This window comes from Ixodes scapularis, unplaced genomic scaffold (genome assembly GCF_016920785.2).
Source record: "Ixodes scapularis isolate PalLabHiFi unplaced genomic scaffold, ASM1692078v2 PGA_scaffold7__128_contigs__length_106722199, whole genome shotgun sequence".
Classification (NCBI taxonomy): domain Eukaryota; kingdom Metazoa; phylum Arthropoda; class Arachnida; order Ixodida; family Ixodidae; genus Ixodes; species Ixodes scapularis.
In genome coordinates this window covers 73,373,456-73,392,993 of record NW_024609882.1, presented here as the reverse complement: position 1 = coordinate 73,392,993, position 19,538 = coordinate 73,373,456, and the positions used below count along the sequence as shown (strand labels likewise).

At 44.7% G+C, this 19,538-nt stretch overlaps 1 protein-coding gene and 1 pseudogene across 1 annotated transcript; both read left to right on the top strand.

Annotated features, from left to right (window-relative positions):
• The first annotated feature begins 13,497 nt into the window (after positions 1-13,497).
• On the top strand, positions 13,498-15,608 carry LOC115319964. The gene is made up of 3 exons (XM_040221634.1): positions 13,498-13,663; positions 14,139-14,335; positions 15,120-15,608. The coding sequence occupies exons 1-3, from the start codon at positions 13,498-13,500 to the stop codon at positions 15,606-15,608; spliced, it is 852 nt and encodes a 283-aa protein (XP_040077568.1).
• Positions 15,609-16,997: 1,389 nt separating this feature from the next.
• Positions 16,998-19,538, top strand: part of LOC121833161 — a 136,142-nt pseudogene continuing 133,601 nt past the window's right edge.

Sequence of the window (19,538 nt, the reverse complement as noted above, 5' to 3'; positions counted from 1 at the left end):
CGTTTCGTCAAGGCACTCATTGGTCACGAACGCGAATACACAAATTCGTCGACGGATTGATTGTTGATGAGCGGATACGTCTGAGTGACGCAGTTCTCGTGTCCAATGCGTGAGCTGGGGTCGGCTGACGTAATTTTGGCACCGCTGACGCGCTTTGAAAACCGCGGATGGATCATAGTAAAAAGGCGGAGAGCTTTCGAAGAAAAGGAGGTACGAAATAGTCCGCTATATTTTCACATGTTTGTACCGAGAGGCTGGCTTTTGACTTCTTACCCTATTTATTTTGGACCACTAAACGATATGCGATTAGTAAAGTATTAATTTAAAATAATTTATCCCAGCCCCAAAATTTGTTTATGGCCCCGTTAAAGCGGTATCCACACGAAGGAGGACTCCGCGGACGGATGTCGTGACGTCAACGACCCGGGAAACTCCGTTCTTTGCTCCGCCGCCAACCTGCGGAGCTTTCGTGCTAACAGTACGAAGCCTCGGCGCCTCCGCCACGGAGGAGAACGGCGGCGCGAGGCGTCAAAAAGGAATGGCGTATGTCTCACGTGATGCGCGCTCCGCGGAGGAAAGGGGCGGATTTCTCCTTCGTGTGGATATTCCATAAGCGGCATGAGAGAGTATTTTATGACGTCACTTCACCTGCCCCCCCCCCCCCCCCCCCCCTACCCTTCTCGTCTCTATTGCTCCTAAACGCCAGTTTTTTTTACGTCAGTGTTCGTTTGCATTTTTATTTCAGAAATTGGACTGTCTCTGACTATACAGTCACGGTTGAAAAATACCACTCCGACCAGCAGGATCCCAACGAAAGAACATATGCAATTTCAGAAGTAAGAGGAATTAATTTCAAGCAGTGTTGCGCCAAGTACTCAACAATTGTATTTAAGTTAAGATACTGAATACCCTTTTGACGATATATTTAGAGAGGTACTTAAGTTCCTTTTACTACGAACTATCTTGACAAATACTTTGAACAAGTAATTGAATTACATTCGAAGATACTCGGCAAGTAGGTTGCAAGCTATCAATGTGAGAATCAAAAAATCAAAAGAGGGTCTTCTACTTGTGATGACTTTGCTGAAAATCACATTCTGCTATCATTTTTCTGACTTTAAAGAAGCGACTTAGCTTCTGCAATCAAAGATTACTTCAAATAATTCTGGATATGCAACATAATCGGCACCAAAATGTCTTAGGAAAGAGGTGGACTCACGTTGTATGCATGGTAACTGGGGTAATTTATTTTGGCGGCAGGCTCGGTTCATGACGCATTCCACGATAAGTTCGTAAGATGCCTTGAGGCGACTCGGTAGACATGGCATATAGTCCGGCATTGCATATCCCTAACAGCAGAACAAGAAGTTGCTCAGGCAGTCAGACTTGATCATGACTTCGAGAGTGCATGACAAACAGGCACGCGCAGGAGACACACCCGCTAGAAGGCAGCACTGTCGCTGATCAACAACCAAGAGCGAGTATTTTGCCTCCAAAGTCAAGGGCGAGGAGGAGCGCCTGCACCTTCAAACTGTCAAAAAATATTAGAAACCTCTACAGGGAAGCACTAGCAATACAAGAAAGTGTCCACACACCGCGTTCAATCTCAAGGTCCACCTGGCGAAAAACTGGGTTGGAGGATCCTGAGAATGAAACAATGAGCGCATTTTGAAGGAGATAAAAGAAACGCTTTTCAAACTAGCTTGGGAGCCAAAGTTAATCCACAATAGGCGCACAAGAAGTTTTAGAAAGCCCAATCTTGTTCAATGGAGCTCAATAAAGCCAGCAGGATTTAGCTTCCTTGGCCGAGCGTGTATTCGCACTAACTTAAAAACGTGATCGCTCATTTTCATACCAGAACCCGCTGAACCCGCGATTTCCGAAAATAGTCTATTGTGAGACTGCACCATGCGTTGGCGTCACAGTTTTAGAGCAAAGCTGAACCGATTGCATACTTGGGGGCATGTGACCAAACACAGGACAAAAAAGATGGCACGAGCAAAACGCAGTCTCTGAATGTTCCGTAGCTTGTACCGGCGACAAATATTTTCGAAGGTTTAAAGATGTATTCGAGATACTGACTACAAGATAGTGAGAAATGTAATTAACAGAGAGTTGTTGTGTGCTGTTCTCCCATTTGTCCTCGTCCTTGCTGCTCACAAGATTGCATAAGAAAGTATCAAATACACGAGACCAGTGGTCGGCAACCAGTGGCCCGCGGGTCGGATCCGGCCCGCGAGGCAGTATTATGCGGCTCCTAGCCCCCCCCTCCCCCCCCCCCCTTTTCCCCAACGCGGTCAGCTAAAAAAGAAGAAAAAAAGAAGTTTAATTCGCTGCCCGTTGCCTGCCTTCACGAATGACTGACGAGAACCTCCAAAATGTTTTGCGACTCGCAGTTAGTACCTTGAATGTGGATGTCCGTAGTTTGGCGAGCGCAGTTCAACACCACAAGTCTCACTAAAGGAGTCTCTAGGTTTTTGTGGAAATGTTGTATCTCATGTCGTGTGTCGGTGAAATGAAGAAACTGTTCAATTTCGATTTATGTAAGTCAGTGTGAGTTCGTGCAAGTGTTCTTTTTTAAAGGAGCGATGCAACAATTTTTGTACTTTGCGCAAATACCGCTTAAAACGGATCCCTAACGTTAATAACCTATGAAACACGCGTTCGTTTTTCACCCCACGCAATAGAAGTCCCAGAAAAAAAATTAAAGAAAAACGAGCAGCGTTCACCCCCTCAACTCGCAGCCAGAACAAGCGGCCACGTGATCTGGAGCCGATTATATGCCGCCAGTGTTGATCATAGCCACGCGCTGGGGTTGGCAAAGCGCAGGGCACGCGCTGAGTTCCAGACATTGTTATGGCTCGGCTGTTGTTGTCGTTGCAGCGATTGGACACGGGTTGGCAAACCCGAATGGTTCTCGAGCTAACAATTATCACGAGCCCAAGTCAAGTGCCCACGCAATGCTCGGGTCCAATCTATGAACGGCATTCAAATATCGTCACTTGGGTGTACTGCGATCCCCACGTTACACCATAAAATTTTGCGAAGGGGAGATTGAATGAAAATGATCGCTTTTGTCCTTGAAATTACACCGCAACAAAGGAGTTTCTTGGCCAGTGGCGTTACGTGCGAGTATCCTTGAGTCCCATGTGTGCCAGTAAGCTCGTGTCAAGTGAAAAACATTCCAATTGAATATCGTTGGACCGCTCCTTTAAAATGTTACCCCTCCCGCCCCCCCCCCCCCCCCCCCCCCCCCCTCTTTCCCGCTGCTTGCCGTCCGGCCCGTTTTCCCTTTAGCTTCACGGCAACTCGGGTTTGGTTTGGCACGGCAACTCGGGTTTGGCAAATTTAAGAAACTTCTAAATCGATTAAAATTGGCTTTGATTAAGTCTTTATTTTCTCTTGTAAATTAAAAGAACGCACAAAGCTTTTGGCTTGCGAATAGTACTCTACATAATAGAAAAGAGAAGTGAGTTATTTAAGTTATTTATTTACAAAAAAAAATGAATGTGCCTAAACGTGTACACAACAAAATCGTTTCTCATGTAGTTGTTTTTACCTCTGAACACACAATTTAAAATTAATAAATGTTTTGAAAAGAGAAGAAAAAAAACTTATAAGTAGCGTAAGTTTTATTATACTAGAGGAAATGTCAATAAATAAAATATTAAAGACCCAGAAGTGCCGTCCTACTGCACTGGCTGCACTTTATACCTACAACCTGAAACAGTGTTGCTACATCTCAAATGCAGACCTACTTCACACTGTCTAGATACTCAATGTCTAGTTTGCAATTTCGCTTTGGGAATGGGATCAAGTACAACGACAAAACATGACACAATAATGCTGGGCGAAGGAAATAGATATGATAACAGCATCGTCAGAAATTGTACGAACATAAGAACTCCTAACGAGACACAAGAAGGGCCGAAATAAGGTGGACTAGATTCGTTTGGGACACGCTGCATATCTCTTGAGTATAAAATTGTTGACTTTTCTTGTGCGCAGATGGTGAAACTCCGGCTCCGATTCTGCAGAAGGTGGACTTGCCTATCATTTCTTTTGAAGAATGCAGTCAGCTCATCGCTTCAGTTGTAGACGAGGATGCTATGATATGCGGTAATTACAAGGAGGTCGGAAAATCAGCGTGGTCGGTGAGCTCTCCAGGGTTATACTAGAATTTAGTTTCCAAGGTTACAATTGGGGACAGGTTAAGAACCTAGTAGGTTCTTAACCTGTCCCCATGTTAAGAACCTAGTAGGTTCTTAACATGTTAAGAGCCTTGAACATGAGGTTGCGTTTTTTGGCAACGCTTTGTCGCACACGCAGCAAGGATACGGCGGAACGCGAAGAGCACGTGCTGGGTGCGGAGCACCTCCTGGATACTCAACCTGCGACGGACTATAGGGGGATTTACCATGCGCTCTGCTCAGATTAGTAGCTTCCAAAAATTTGACTCGCAGCGCTTTTTTTTTTATAATGGATTACCTACAAGAGCAGTTCCTGCACAATTTTTTTTAGATTTGAGTACGCCACGGCTAGATTACTACAGCGGCATTTTTTGCTGAAAAATTGGCTGCATATTTGGTAATTCTGCCAAATGCGTTTTAATAGTGTAGCTTTATAGGGCAGGCAGTGCCCTTAGCTTGCGTGGTGCTTATAGCAAGATCACCCTTTGTCCTTCAGCGTCTGGGGCGGGGTTTTTTTTTGAGTTCAGGTGGTGCCTGGGGAAAGTTTTTTTTAAAAATAAAAACAGATTACGTCACACGTTTGTCTCTTTGTCACGCTGCGCGCGCTTTGCTTCAGCACTACCTGGACACGAAGCCTTCGTGCTACATTTTCTGAGACACCAAGACAACGCGCTTTCTTGCCTTTTCCACTACCCCCTCGTTCCGCGAGCTATTTCTACACCCCTTGTTTTTGTTCCGCTCTTTCTTGCCCCTTCCACCCTTCTCCTTTCCGCGCGCTTTCTCACACCACCTGACTTTGCTCTTTCCGTTCCTGCGTGCTGGGTCCGTAGCTCAGTCAGCAGTGCACTCGGCTTCCACTCCGGTAAACGGAGTTCGATCTCTGGCACCGGTCGCCGTTTTTTGCAAGACCGTTTAGTGGTTACGGACAGACCGGCCTACACATTTCTTGATACGCAGCTCTTGAGGTCGGTTGGCCCTATAAAACTGGCACTTTAATACAGTGGCGCAAAAAAAAAGGGACTATCATAGCCGCAAGCATAAAAAGACTAAAATACCACTTCATTGTCATCTTGTGAACTTCAAGACTCGTGTGCTCTGCGTTGACACTTATTCAGCCATTGCGGAGATGCCCAGAAATTCTCGCAATCAGCCCATGCCTTAAAAAAACGGGGTATATTATCTCATGGAAATGGGTCGTACGAAGTTACCCCGGGCTCATGAAACTTCAACAGGAGACGGCACGTCGTGGAGCTGCAGAACCTTTATATTATCAAAAATACTAAAACAAGTCTGCAGCTAAAAGTACTTCTCAGGCGTTTAGAGTTGTACCAGAGCAGCATTGTGATGATATGCGTCGTAGCAATGACACAACATTTTGAGGGTGATAAAAGACTTTGCGGTACTCTGGTTTTAGATTATTTCTGGTCGTCCTTCTAAAGTTCAGTAGGCCGCCTCCTATAGTTACAGACAAGGTAAGAACGGCAGGGAGGAGCTTCAGTTCTGCTGCCTACAGGGCGAGCTTCCCATTTTTAACAAAGCTTGGGCGAATCGTGCACTTGGAGCGTGCGGAGCAACTAAAGCATGCCGTAATCCACGATGCCTGTGCTGGAGGACGGACGTTCGAAAGACGTCCCCTGACATTCTCGATTTGTCTGTGACCACAGCATACTTTATGTTACGCCAGAAGCAAAATCTTTGATTAGGCGAAACTATTGTTGGTCCAGATAGTGGTTCGTTGCAAGGCCCTTTCTTAAACACGCATGGTCTGCAACACAGGGCGACTCTGGAGGACCCCTGCAATGTCCGAGAGCGGATGGACACTACGTGCTGGCCGGAATCACATCCTTTGACACGATCTGCGGTGCGCCCGATCATCCGTCTGTTTTTTCCAGAGTCGCAACGCAGGTAGACTGGATCCAGAGCGTTACTGGAGAGACCCCCTGAATGCAAGAAAATCCGCGTTGTGTCGAGGACTTTTTTTGAAATAAAGAACTTTTGAAGGCTCCTTGGGAACGTTACTTCAGGTCTCGACACTTCCATTGGTCGTTTGCCATCGGGAATTACTACTTTCGTAAAGTGTTTGAGTCGTAATGTCAATTCCTCTTTTTATGGCGACAGAGCCGTATATTGGGTGAGTTTGGCCAGTTTATGATCTCGCCGCCGCAACTCCCTCCTTCCCAGCGTGCCAATAAGCCCGCAGCGCAGAGGGAGAGGCGCGAGCACGTAAGCGTGAACTCCCGGCTGCTTCCAGCTGTGCTGGGACGCTGTTTTCATTCATGCAGGAATGCATGGGATCGACATAGAAATTTAGATTTTTTCATTTCATTTCGCTGTCTCTGGCACGAAAATGATGGTGTTTTGAAAAGCTAATAAATTTTTTTAGCTATTTTTCACCTACAGTTTGCCCATGCGGCATTATCGTAGGGAAGGGGGGGGGGGGGTGTTTTGCGGTTTAACGTGCTTATATAGAGACTACACATAAATGATCTGCTACACCAGCAGGGCACACTACAGCAGCGAAGCACACGAAATAAGCAACAAAACCATTAACTAACAATTCATCATCAAAACACAATACTCACAGATAACAACAACAACAACCACATCGAATAATACTTCACTTTTTTCGAATACAAATACATAAAATAAATGCATAAGCTACTTAGAAAGTCACCATAGCACGCTTTCATGAAAATACTTCTTCAGAGCACCTTCTAAATTTTCAACAGGCGTCCGGAAGTGCATTCCTTTGGATTACTTTACGGGGAAAATGGATGATTTAAAAACGAAAGTACGTCATGTTATTTCGCGCATCTTTCTGGAGTGGTGTAGTCTAAGAAGATTATAAAAATGGGTGTATTTAAATATTTGTTTTATAGATAATATTAAGTTCGTGTGATATTTTATTTAGAAACGAACACCTCGATAATCTTCGGCGAACTTCAAGAGAGTCCCAAGATAGGTATTTCTTATTGCAGTAACGCTAGCACTAAAATTATAAGAGTTTGTGACAAAGTTAGCAGCACGATTCTGAATCGCTTCTACTTTATTAATTAGTGTCTGAGTGTCAGGATCTTATTCAACTGCAGCATACTCTAAAATAAAATGCGCATTAGACATGTATAGAATTACTTTAACGTCCCTAACAGCGTCACTGAATTTTTTTTAAAATAAATTTAAGGACACGACATGATTTCATAGTTAAATTTCTAACACGACAATTCTATGTTAGGTTCAACGAAAAGATAACACCCGAATATTTCAAATCCGTAACTAGAGCAATCTCTTCAGTATCTAATTAAAAGTCCGTATGTATATTAAGACGCTTCCTAATAAAGCGGATACAACTGCAGCAACATTAAGTGTCATTGTCCATCTGCGACACTGAGAGATTATCTTATACAGGTCGACCATTAGAGCAGTGGTGTCTATCTGGGTATTTACAGTCCCATAAAAAAAAGAAGGAAATAAAAAGGAAAAAAAGTTTTATGCATATAACCTAGGATTGGAAGCGATATCAGAGCCTGTGTCAGTGATGTGTGAATATTGCGGAAGACCGGATATTACCTAAGTAGAATGGCATTAAAACCCATTAATGACAATCTCTAGTGCGCGACAAGTGAGATACACAACGTATCCACCCGATAACGTGGTCGGGTAATCCTAACGATGAAACTGTATGGAGCAATAAAGAGTATGACACAGTATCAAAATTCTTTGGATAGTCTAACACCATACAGTCAACCTTTTTTTCCCAGAATCCAATGAAGAAAAAACATCATAGGACAACTCAACTAACAGAGTGATACAAGAAAAGCCTGCTCTAAATTGATGCTGATATCTTACAAAGAAAGTATTCGCTTGTAAGTGGCGCGATACGTTAGAGTTAAGATATATTATATGCTCAAGTGTTACATCACACACTGGTTGGAGAGATTAGTCCAAGGTTCGAAAGCCGTGAACAACGGTCATTTTTATGAACTGGAGAAGCATTCGCCGTTTTTGATTCTACAGTCAGTTTCTGCAATGATAAAGACAGATTGTGCAAGACAGCAAGATATTTAGCGATAATAGGCGCACACGTTTTTCAGATGTAAGAAGGAATGCAGTCTGAACCGGTGGCAGAGCTTGATTTCAGCTCACAGGAAAGTTACAGAATGCCCTGATAAGTTAACAAAACGTCTTGCATTGCTTCAAGAATAAGGGAATTTGTTTGAGGAAGTGCCCCAGGCAGCACAAGGTGGTGGGCCAATAGTGGAAGAGTATTGGCAAAAAAAGGTCCAATGATGGTCCACTTTAGCTAATCTGCTCCCAATATTGTCAATGCGATTATATAGAATCTTTAGTGATAGCCCAGCTCCTCCAATGACCAACCAATATTGGAAGCACATTGGCATAAAGTGGGCAATCTTTGCCTGTCAGTTCCATTCGCTTGCGAAGATTGGATGGACACTGGCAAAACATGGGCAATGTTGGCCTGACAGTTCCATTGGCTTGCGAATATTGGATGAACACTGGCATAAAAAGGGCAATGTTAGCCTGTCAGTTCCATTGGCTAGTGAATATTGGATGAACACTGCTATAAAATGGGCAATCTTGGTCTGTCAGTTTCATTGGCTTGCGAATATTGGATGAATACTGGCATAAACCAGACAATGTTGGCCTTTGAGTACCCTTGGCTTGCTAACATTGGATGAGCACTGGATTAAAATGGTCAACGTTGGCCTGTCTGTGCCGTTGGCATTCCAATATCTGATGGGACTGGCATAAAATGGACAGTGTTTGCTTGTCTCGCATTGGCTTGCCAACGTTTGATAAACACGAGCTTATAATGGTTACTGTGGTCCTGCTGGTACCAATGGTTCATCGTCATTTTAAGAACACAGTGGCATATAATGGTCAGTGTGTGTTAGTCTGACAATACCATTGGCTTAATAGTGGAAGCATGTTGGAATAGGCTGGTTTAAGCGTGTTCGTTTCGCCTCAACAACTTGAAATTGCTCGAGCGCTTGTCAATTTTATTTAATTTTGTCAAAGCGCGATTCAGGTGCTTTTCTGCAAAGTGAAGAAGACAATAACAAGGTACAGAACTAAATGGTGATGTTTTGCTCCTTCACTGTGCATATTAAAGAGTCGCCAGCAATATGGGCTCATCAAGACCGTCAACTGGAAAAAAAGAAGAAAAACGATGTCCGCGTTATAGATTCAACGTAATAGATTATTATGTGGACTCTATCATCTCGACAGAAAAACTTCGTACCCTAAGTACGGGCTTGTGGACTGCACTTGGTGTCAGGTGAAGAACTTCCTAGTGATTGACTCGAACAAGACACTATTCTGAAATGTGGTTATACAATAACGGCTATATGACTTTACGGCACTACTGGTTCCACAATAAGAGCCCTAATACCTCTAACATGGCGCCAAGGCACTGATAGCAGACGAAAATGTTGGTCTTGATTTAAAGTCTAGCCGAAAGTGAAGTCAGGCGCTAAAAACCTAAACTTAAAAAAACAAAGAAAAAAAAAAAAAAAAAAAAAAAAACGAGCAACAAAAGTAGGATTGCACACTCGGCGCGCTACTGGCAACTGAATTTTATTTAGAAAACACGAAAAAATGTAACACGCTGCTACACCTCGGCCCAGATGAATCCGAATTCCGTATTTTATAAAACGAGTGACGACGGACTGATGCAACCGTCATCCTCATTTACACTGATTTTGAACGCCAAGAAAATTTTACCCTCTGTTATCGCTTCCCAGTTGCCCGGAATTTGTGTTTTATACAGTAAAGGATCACAGAAACTCTTATCACAGTGGACTTCCAAGTTTCCCGAAGAATACCGCTTTACAGAAAGTTGGTCTGCGATGAATGATCGGGTCGTGCACGAAAGCACTCGATGTCAAAAGCCCCCCAAGCAGCTCACCCTTGTTGGACCATTATGGGCCCGCCACTGGCCAATCTTCGCTCCAATGTTGACTAACGAAAGCGCTACCCGATCCAATGGTGGACCATTCAATAATTCCAATGTCAAACCAAGATTCGGTCACTATTTGAACCAATATTGGACCGTCATTCATGCCTTTCATACCGCCTTTCAACCAACATTTAAGCCAACGTTTGGCTACAATTTAACCAACACCTAAGCCATCATTGGACCACTATTGGTTGTGGGTCTTAAAACCAATATTGGCATCCAAGTTTAAGCATTGGCTTATCCAATATTTGCTTCCAACCGTACGCTCTGGGTAGTTTGATTTCGGCATCCGATTTTAAGCTCGGGTTGCACTATTTCGGCAGCCATTTAAGCGGGCATGCAGATTTCTTTTCAGATGTATTTATAGTGTTCAGTAGAACAGTAGAACACCATATATAGATCTAAAAAGAAAGCTGCAGTGGACAAGCCACATTCACTCTGGAAAATTTTAAGTCAATATTACATGCACGTAAATATATATGTCTGCAATGCAAAGTGTACCACCGAAACGGGTCCATATCAGATGAGCGAATGACATTTTAGCGAACAGCGACATTTGAGTGAATCGACGTTTTAGCGAATAACGGGGGCGCGCGTTAACCCATCCGCCGCGCTGCGCTTTACGCCGCTTCGCGGCGACAGTCGGCGGCGGCTCATTACAAAAATGTGAACCCATTTGGCCCACCCGAAAACGCCGCTTCGCGGCGTCCGACTGTTCGCTAAAGTGTCATTCGGTGAAACGTGGGCGTTCGCTAAAACGTCACTCGATCAAGCGAGTGCCTCCCCACCAAAACATTATATTAAAAACTTAGATCGAAGGAAAATTTAAACAACAATAAGTGCCAGGGTCCATCATTGCAAGCTGTGGACCGGGCAGGAAATTGATGGGATTCCACGCAGGGGCCTTGCCACAGTATTCTGAAAGAGACAGATGCAGGGGTTTGCACTTAGGTGAAGGGTTTTCAGAGGCTCTCAGTTCTCTCTTACGCTTGTCAATAATGAATATCAAAATAAAATATAGCTTCATTAGTAATCGCTGCCCTTTAATTAACTATTCGATTAATCGGCTCAGTTGCTCTTCAAGTATAAAATCCAGGAAAAGGCCTACCGACCTTTTATGTTTACTTTCCCATACTATTAACTTTATTTTCCAGTGGATTATTTTTCGTTATTTTGTATGTAAAAAACTTAGTACTGCCTTCTAAAATAAATGGATGCGCAGGTAAGACCGGCTTGCTCGAATCAGTGTCTCAGCTGAGACTGGGTGAAAGAAAGCACTCTAAAGGCTTGGAAAGCACTCTAAAGGCACACATAAAATAGCTTGCCGTGTAAATACAATCACTGGCAATTACACCCACAGATCGCGGTGACATAACGGACGCTCCACTCGCACCCAACAAGCCGAACCTTGGCAAATAAAGACTACTCAACGCTCTGTGGTATTCGGCTTTGGACATACCGGGAGGAATTTTTACTACAGCACACATCTACCGCCAAGACGACAGCCATATTTTAAAATACCAGTTTGACTTCGAACACAGAAATAACCACTCCGAACGTCTCTCACGGTCTATTAGAATAAAAAAACACTTACAAATAGCGCTGAAGCCTTTGGGGCCGATCGCTGTAGATTACACGTTGAACTCGTCGAAGATTCCTGGCACAGAGTTCGATACGGTTCAAACTCATCGGATAGCGACCAAACGTACATTTCGTAGCAAGCACACCTATCCCCAATGTTGAAGAGGACCTCTGCTTGTCACTCACATGGAAGAGAAGGCGGTCCGTCGTGTCTTCGGTCCGTCGAAGCTAGTGGTCACAAGTACACCCGCAACAAAGGAAGATCACCGGTGAGTAGGCGCTGCCAAAAGAATAGCCATGGTCTTGGCAATCCGTATGTTGAAGATCGCACTTGGCACTATGACGAAATGCGCTGCTGGTGATCGGAACACCGTTCTTGCCGGTTCCAGTATAGGTAGGGCTCCGTGTTTTCGGATAAATCCAAAAAACTTCGAAAAACACCAGCCGGTAAAATTTTGGTAAATTCGGATTTATCCGATAAATTCCGAATATTTGTGTGTCAATGGCACTCCCCCCCCCGGCAAAAGAAAAAAAGTAAAATACTTTTTTATATAGTTTGATCAGCACGGTGTTAAAGGACCTGGGAAAATGGAACTATAATTATCTTTCAAATCTCAAACCGTTGCCAAAAGGCGGAGTCCTGCGGTTTAGAGAAGCTCGTTTTAGCGAACGCCGTTTTACCGACCCCAGTTTATCGAATTCCTTTATAGAGAAAGCCAGTTTAGAGAAAAAGGCGATGAGCCTCCTTTTAGCGAATTCGGCCGCCGCGAAGCGGCGTGTGCGGATAAGTCAGGTGAGTTAACATTTTTGTAATGAGCCGCCGGAGACTGCCGCCGCGAAGCGGCGGGAGCGCAGCGGGGGGCTTGGGTTAACACGCACAGCAGTGATACACGCGCGAAGTAGAAAACCCTTTTTTTTTTAAATAGCGTCCCCTTTTCGATAAACGGCATTTCTCTAAACTGAGGCTCTGCTTTCTCTAAACTGTGCTTCGATAAAACGTGCCCGTTCTCTAAAACGTGCTTCGACGAAATGGCATTCTATCAACCGTAGTAAACCCGTCAAAAGGGGTCTTGCCGCTTGTCTCTTCAAGGTTCATTCAGGGCAACAGATCGTTCGTTTGGGCCATGCAATTTGTGATTTAGAGGAAGGAAAGAGTTGTTAAGGATGGAACCTTCGGCGACCTTCTTCCGAGTTTCAACGCTGCGGAAACGTGTCAAGACGAGTCCGGGACCGTCGCCCGCATGTCGGGGCCTGCGCGAAACGAGTCCCGACGAGTCCGGGACCGTCGCCTGCGTGACGGGGCCTGCGGCAACAAGTCTCAACGCGCCCGTGACGTTAAGGCCCTGTCACACTGAGGCAACACGACGGCAACAACAACACAACACGTTGTCCAACAGTCGGGCAACTTGTTGCTCGCTCCCCGTGTTGTCCGACAAACCTGTCACATCGGGGCAACAGCAGCACAACATGGACGACAACTAAAATGTTGCCTCGGTATGACAGCTTTCGGCAACAAAAACAGCAGCAACTTGTGTTGGGCAACGCATGTTGCCCTGATCGCTGGCTGTGCGAATTTCGGGCCGGAAACACGGCAACATATATATATATCTCGAGGCAGAGAGACTCGAGATATTACTTTAATATTTAAGTATGCGTTTTCTCAACTCCCAACTGTCCCAACCATATCGATATCGCTATTCGAACTTGCTTGCCGCACTGCCGCTCTTTGCTACGAAGTCATTCTTCAAGATGCCGTCGCCGTCAAGCACCACGTCCTCCGAGGAATCGGAGATTATCGCAATGATTGAAGAAAGAAGATTCTTGTGGGACGTGAAGGATAAATGTTATCATCGTCGCGACGTGAAGGAAAGAGCCTACAGTGACATTGCTCAAGCGATGGCAACCAAGTTCACGGGTATGTACAAAAGAAATAATCCCACGTGCATTCACACTGTCACATCGCGCCCGTATTTTCACGTCTTTAAAGCGTACATTCAACGTAACGGTGCTTGCGACCGAGATGATACGATATTGCATTCTATTATTTAGAGTATCGCACATCGTGTGCTTCTGTACTGGACTATGTGCGTGCGTGCGCGCCCGCAAGCGGGAGGCGGTTTTGGTCGCCTCCCCGCCTGCAAGCGCGTTGCCTTCTAGGCAGACTTCTCTATTTGCGAAACTCGCCTTATGAAATACTGATATCCTCTGCTACTCTGTAGTTTTTTTTTTTCTTCTAGCAAATTAGTCTTTTTGCTAAAAAGAGCCGACAGCAGAATTCTACAGGTTACTCACATGTTGATAGTTCGGAGCGCATGAAGCTCATTTATAAATGACAGGCTTGATTGTACTCATTGATCTGTTTAATGTATAAAGGCTTTCGTTTTATGCAGGGGAGGCAATCAAGAGCCGCTTCTCAAAAATGCGCTCCCAATTCAACAGAGAACATAAAAAAGTGAAGTGCTCCGAAAAATCCGGGAAAGGCACCGAGGATGTGTACGTCCCAAGATGGATTCACTACAGGGAGATGCTCTTTCTGCAGAGTGCATGCCCCCAGCACGGCAGCGAGTCGAATATGGCTCCCCCAGGTGTAAGTAATATACAAGAGCAGCATTTAGTCACATGTTTATTAGTACATAGAGAACCTCTTTGTTCAGGCACTTCCATGGTTGAGAATGATTGCTCGTCGTTTCAATGGTCACAAATGCAGAACTTAAGGCTTTACCGTAAAAATTTTAAAATCCTAGAAACCACATCTTCAAATCAGACAGTGCTCACACACTACGCACCAATTTCATGAAAAGTACAATGAGATAAAAGGCATTCTTCACTTATTTGCTTGAAATAGCAGTGCTGGGAAAGAAATATTTCACTAAAAAATTGAGCACTGTATCCAAACTGCCAAAAATATGTGCAAAGCGTCTACATACTACAGCAACTATCGGAGGATATAATTCCAGGTTTATATTACTTTTCAGACCAAAGCTTTGCGCTATGGAATTACAGGTGCTAATGTGCAGCAGAAAAATTTGTAGCACAATTAGAATTTTCTTAATTAACATGTATGGGTGTAGAACGTAATGCATGTCAAGAGTTTCGCTAGGCACTATACGTCATCAACCCCGATCAATAAACACCTTCAATAGCATGCGGAGCTGGGTCATAAGCCCTTTTTAAAAGCCAAAAATTGATTGCCAGTACTTTTTTTTTGCTTTCTGTTTTTTTATCTAAAAAAAACACTCAACAACAAATACTTTTCAATGCACGTGAAGAAACTTATTAGGGTCAAGAAACTGCTCTATGCATTATGTACATTCATTTTCTACAAGCAAAATCATTGTCTCATTAATGTGATCGTTTTTCCACATTCACAGGCAGAATCAGAATCTCCACCAGAAGATGACGACAGCCCTTGGGGGCACCTGGAGGGCAGTGAGCCGGTCGATCCCTTAAGTCTGGACCTGGAGGATGAGGCCAGCAACCAAGGGAGAAGTCAGGGGACCAGCCAAAGGACCAGTCAGGGTGGCACTACCGGTAGCCCCCGTAGATCCTGCAATGAAGGGACGAGCACCAGAGGGGGTGATCATCAAAGCCGGGCCCCAAAAAGAAAGCAGCCCGAGGACTGCATGGCCGAGAAGAAACTGCTGCTGGAAACAGCTGTGCAGACATTTAATAAGAGCTGCGCGGCAGCAGCAGCCAGAGACGAGTGCGACGACTTTGGCGTGTCGATCGCCCACGCACTCCGTCATGTGCCACAAGGCCCTCACAGGCAGATGGCAGGCTTGCTGGCATATGAGGCTGTTGTAAAGTACAACCTCAACCTCAACACTAGCCCAGAAATTGTACGGGTGGCACCTGAATAAATAAAGGTACAGTGGGCTGGAGCCTGTTCCTTGATACGAAAGTTGCTGCCATATTATGCTTGTATGTTGCCTCAAATTGGCTATTGAAAAAGGTCTCTGCTTCCTTGCATATTGCTGTCTGCTTGTCCCACACATCTTGTAGCTTTGGTCATTACTAAATTGCCTACTAGATTTACAAATTCAGTTGGGCTGAGAAATGGAAACCTCTTAATACAGGCATTTCCCATCAGGCAGCACAAATCAACAATGTACAAATACAGACTGCTAGGCCTATGGCCAGAGGATGCAGGCTGGGGCTACAGTTGCATGGTGCTTGCAAATTATGTATTGCATGCACTGCTGCAGCACAGATCTTAAACTTTTTGCATAACTTGCAGAAAGAAGATGCCATCTATTAGCCACTGCATCAATTAGTCAACAGTCGTATCTTAGCCTTATTTTAAACTTGTAGTCAACATGAGGGCTCTCTTTATTACAAGCATTTTGCTGTGAGGTGTGGTGACCTTGAGCTGATGGGACACTGCATGCTAAGTCGCACGTGAGCGCAGGTGCACAGGCAGTACAATTTTGGGGATTCTATGAAAGGCAGCTCGACGATCAAGCCAGTTATTGACTAAATAATGTAAATAAATGTAGATAAGTTTCGCCTATACATACTGATGGTCCGAACCAAGCCACACCAGACTTCACCCACTACGCTGCCTTGGATTCGCGGTCCCTCAGCGAGTGAAGCTTCACGCCCATATTACGAGATTCTGAGATGACAGCGGCTCTCCCGGGAACCCGACGGTATTGGGGGCCATGACTATGAGCAAGAAGTTTCCCCGAGTTCTGGTCGTCAGCAACTACTGCGGCTCGCACTCGGATCGAAATGTGGGTCAGACGCTTTGAAGTCCCACAAATGATCATTACCGAAAAAGGATATCAATTTTAATCAACACTGTTAAAAACTAGTCACTGGGTCTGGGAAAGTAGCGCCCATTGCTTTACCACCTGCTAGCCGGACATAAACAACTACCAACATACAGACGACAAAACCTCTCAAGGTGATTGGCTCATCGCTGTCGGTTGCCATGGTGATAGCCATTTTGAACCCTTTCAAAGCTTCGAAGGGGTCGTTAAAACCAGTCGCACCAAGATCGCTACGGACCATCATCATTCTGAAAGCGTTCCTTGGCCAATATGAGCTTCTTTGGCACTGTGCATGCAATAAACTTATCGCTCATGCTTATTTTTCTAAATCTCATACAATTATGTTTCTCTTGCATGTTTCAAGACAGTAAAATTATTTTTAAATGCCCCTGAGCACTGACGGGGCGTGTGATGCTGTACATCTCCGCACCGCCACCACACGGAACAGCAAATAGTAGTTCGATGGGTCTACCCTTAATGACAAGACCGATGCAGGTAAGCTGCTGATTTGCACCCACGTTCACAAACCCAGTACTGAGAAAATTTCCCATGGAATACCACAAAGAAATGACAGTGTGCAATGGCATTGCCTGTGCATACTAGTATCCAACCTATGAATACCCGTGCGCAGGAACATGTACCTCCTCTACACAATTCTTCACCACAAACCCCCCCACCACCCCCCTCTCGAATACCTAGATCGGGTATAACAGGTGTCATCCAAGTGTGTTATTTATGGACTCCTACAAATATTGTGTGCAACCCTCATAGAGTAATAAAAGCATGCAAACTGTTTTTAATTAGTACCTTCTTAGGCGACCATTCGCCACTGCCAGCTGAATTGTCCCTCGTTGACAAAGTACCGTGTGTAGAGCTCCCGCACTGCTTTGGCGTCGTCGCTGCTGTTACTGCCTCCTCTTCGAAACTGCCTCATGGCTCCAACAGGAGTCACGCCCTCTCTCCATGAGCCGTTTCTTACAGTTCCTGCAGGCCATGGAAATAGCATTGTTGAACCACACACATTTATGGCACCGTTCTTGCCGGTTTCAGTATAGGGTAGCGTGGATGGCGGAGATGCCGAAAAGCTTCGCCCGATAAAAACGGTCTGCTAAACAATTAAATGCAATCAGAAAACTTAGAAACGGACACCACGGTGTCCTGATATGCGCATGATTATCTTGCCATTCTTGTTCCTTGGAGCAAAGAGCTATTTCAGCCACTAAAAAAAAAAAAAAAAAAAAACATGCATAAAATGCGAGGCGCACCTGCCCACTTACAGTTCGCGGATACGCGTGTTGGAAATTGAGGAGGCCGTCCCCACCGTTTTCCAGTCACTACCTTATCGTGTGGCCAGGGATGGGCAAAATACATGCATATATGTATCGAAATACAAATACAAAATACTTCGTCGAAAATGTATTTAATTACAAATCTAATTACATTTCCAAAAAAGCACTTAAATACAGGATACAAATACAACCAACTGTATTTGGTCTTCTCCAAATACTTTTCCAAATACATTTTTCAAAATTTGCGTCAGCGACATCAGGGCACCTGCAACGGGTTTCTGGGTATCTCATTTCAATTTTGCATCGCACACTCGGGGGTTAGTGTGCGAGGCTCTAGTAACGTAATAGAAATATAATCACAAAACAATGTAATCAGCTTGGACGTAATAGGTGAAAAAAGTACAGAGCTTCAACCAGCTTTTTTATCGATTACATTTTGGTATAGACCAACAATGAACCGAGACGACCAAGACGCGCAGCACTAGCTAGAGACGTTTTTACGAAAACCTGGACGACCCGCGTATTTAGAATGTTCCAGGCAAAAATATGGATGGAAATCAGGCTGGAAAGTATCACAAGTTGTCACAGGCACTTATTTAGCCAGTCGGCCTGTGAGCGTCGATTTCGTCACTATTGTTGCCCTGGACTAGCACCGTAATCACAAAGTCACTAAACGCTTGTGCTTGATTGAGAGACACTGCATTCGGTGCAGAACATAGTTTTCTTCCTGCTCTCGACAGTGCCTTTAAAATAAAGCCGGAGAAGAAAAGGAAAAAGCCCCACGGCCTAATAAAGGATGGAGACTATATCTTACTACCACTTGGATAAAAACAAGAATTGTCGTGACAATAAATTTGAGGGATGTATTTTCGCCCACAAAATTGCATTTAATTACAATTGTATTTGAAATACCCACGTTTTAGTATTTAAATACACACGTCAAATACATTACCCAATTTGTAATTAAATACAAATGCAAAATACACAAAGTATTTGAAATATGTATTTCAAATACTTGTATTTGAAATACTGCCCATCCCTGCGTGTGGCCTTGGTGCATGCGTGTGTTTCGCGGGCTGGACTCCATCACCTTAAGCTGAGAGTGTAGAGGAAGCTAAAGAGCTCGGTGAACCAATTGCAGGCCTACTTTAAATCACGTGATCACGCTCTCTCCCGTAACCACGCTCAGAGAGCGGTGAGGTGATGACCTCGGCACTGTCAGCTTAGGAATGCACAGTGCCTTCCTCCCTCGAGGGCGCAAATATGTTCCAAAAGCCAGGGGTAGTCGTAATGAAATAAGTTTACACTGGCTTAACACAACAACAAAAAAATATAACAACACAGACGTTTCGCCACCTATCCGGATGGCATCATCAGTATGAACTGGCCCAATGGTGAGGAGAGTCAAAACCAGTCGACTCTAATCTAACCAGTCCCCGTAAACGTCCGGTAGAAGGCCCCGGTTTCTGTTGCACGCCTTGGGATCCTGGCGGATAAACCACGATTCCACGAACTTCCTCGGGCCCCAACGCTGCTCACGAGCCAAGGTCGCCGCATTGTCCAAGTCAAACGTATGCCCAGTCGTCCAGCTGTGGTCGACGAGCTCAGACTTGCTTGTCGTGGCATGCGTGGCCTTCACCACATCCCTTCTGTGCTCCTTAAGCCGAGTGCTCCTCCGTATGCCGGTTTCTCCGATGTACGTGGCATCGCAGTCGACACAGTTCACCTT

Excerpts from the sequence above, each read along its gene's own strand:
- LOC115319964 (XM_040221634.1), top strand. The coding sequence starts at position 13,498 with ATGCCGTCGCCGTCAAGCACCACGTCCTCCGAGGAATCGGAGATTATC. Across the intron at positions 13,664-14,138 it reads GATGGCAACCAAGTTCACGG|GGGAGGCAATCAAGAGCCGC; the intron begins GTATGTACAAAA and ends CGTTTTATGCAG. Across the intron at positions 14,336-15,119 it reads CGAATATGGCTCCCCCAGGT|GCAGAATCAGAATCTCCACC; the intron begins GTAAGTAATATA and ends CCACATTCACAG.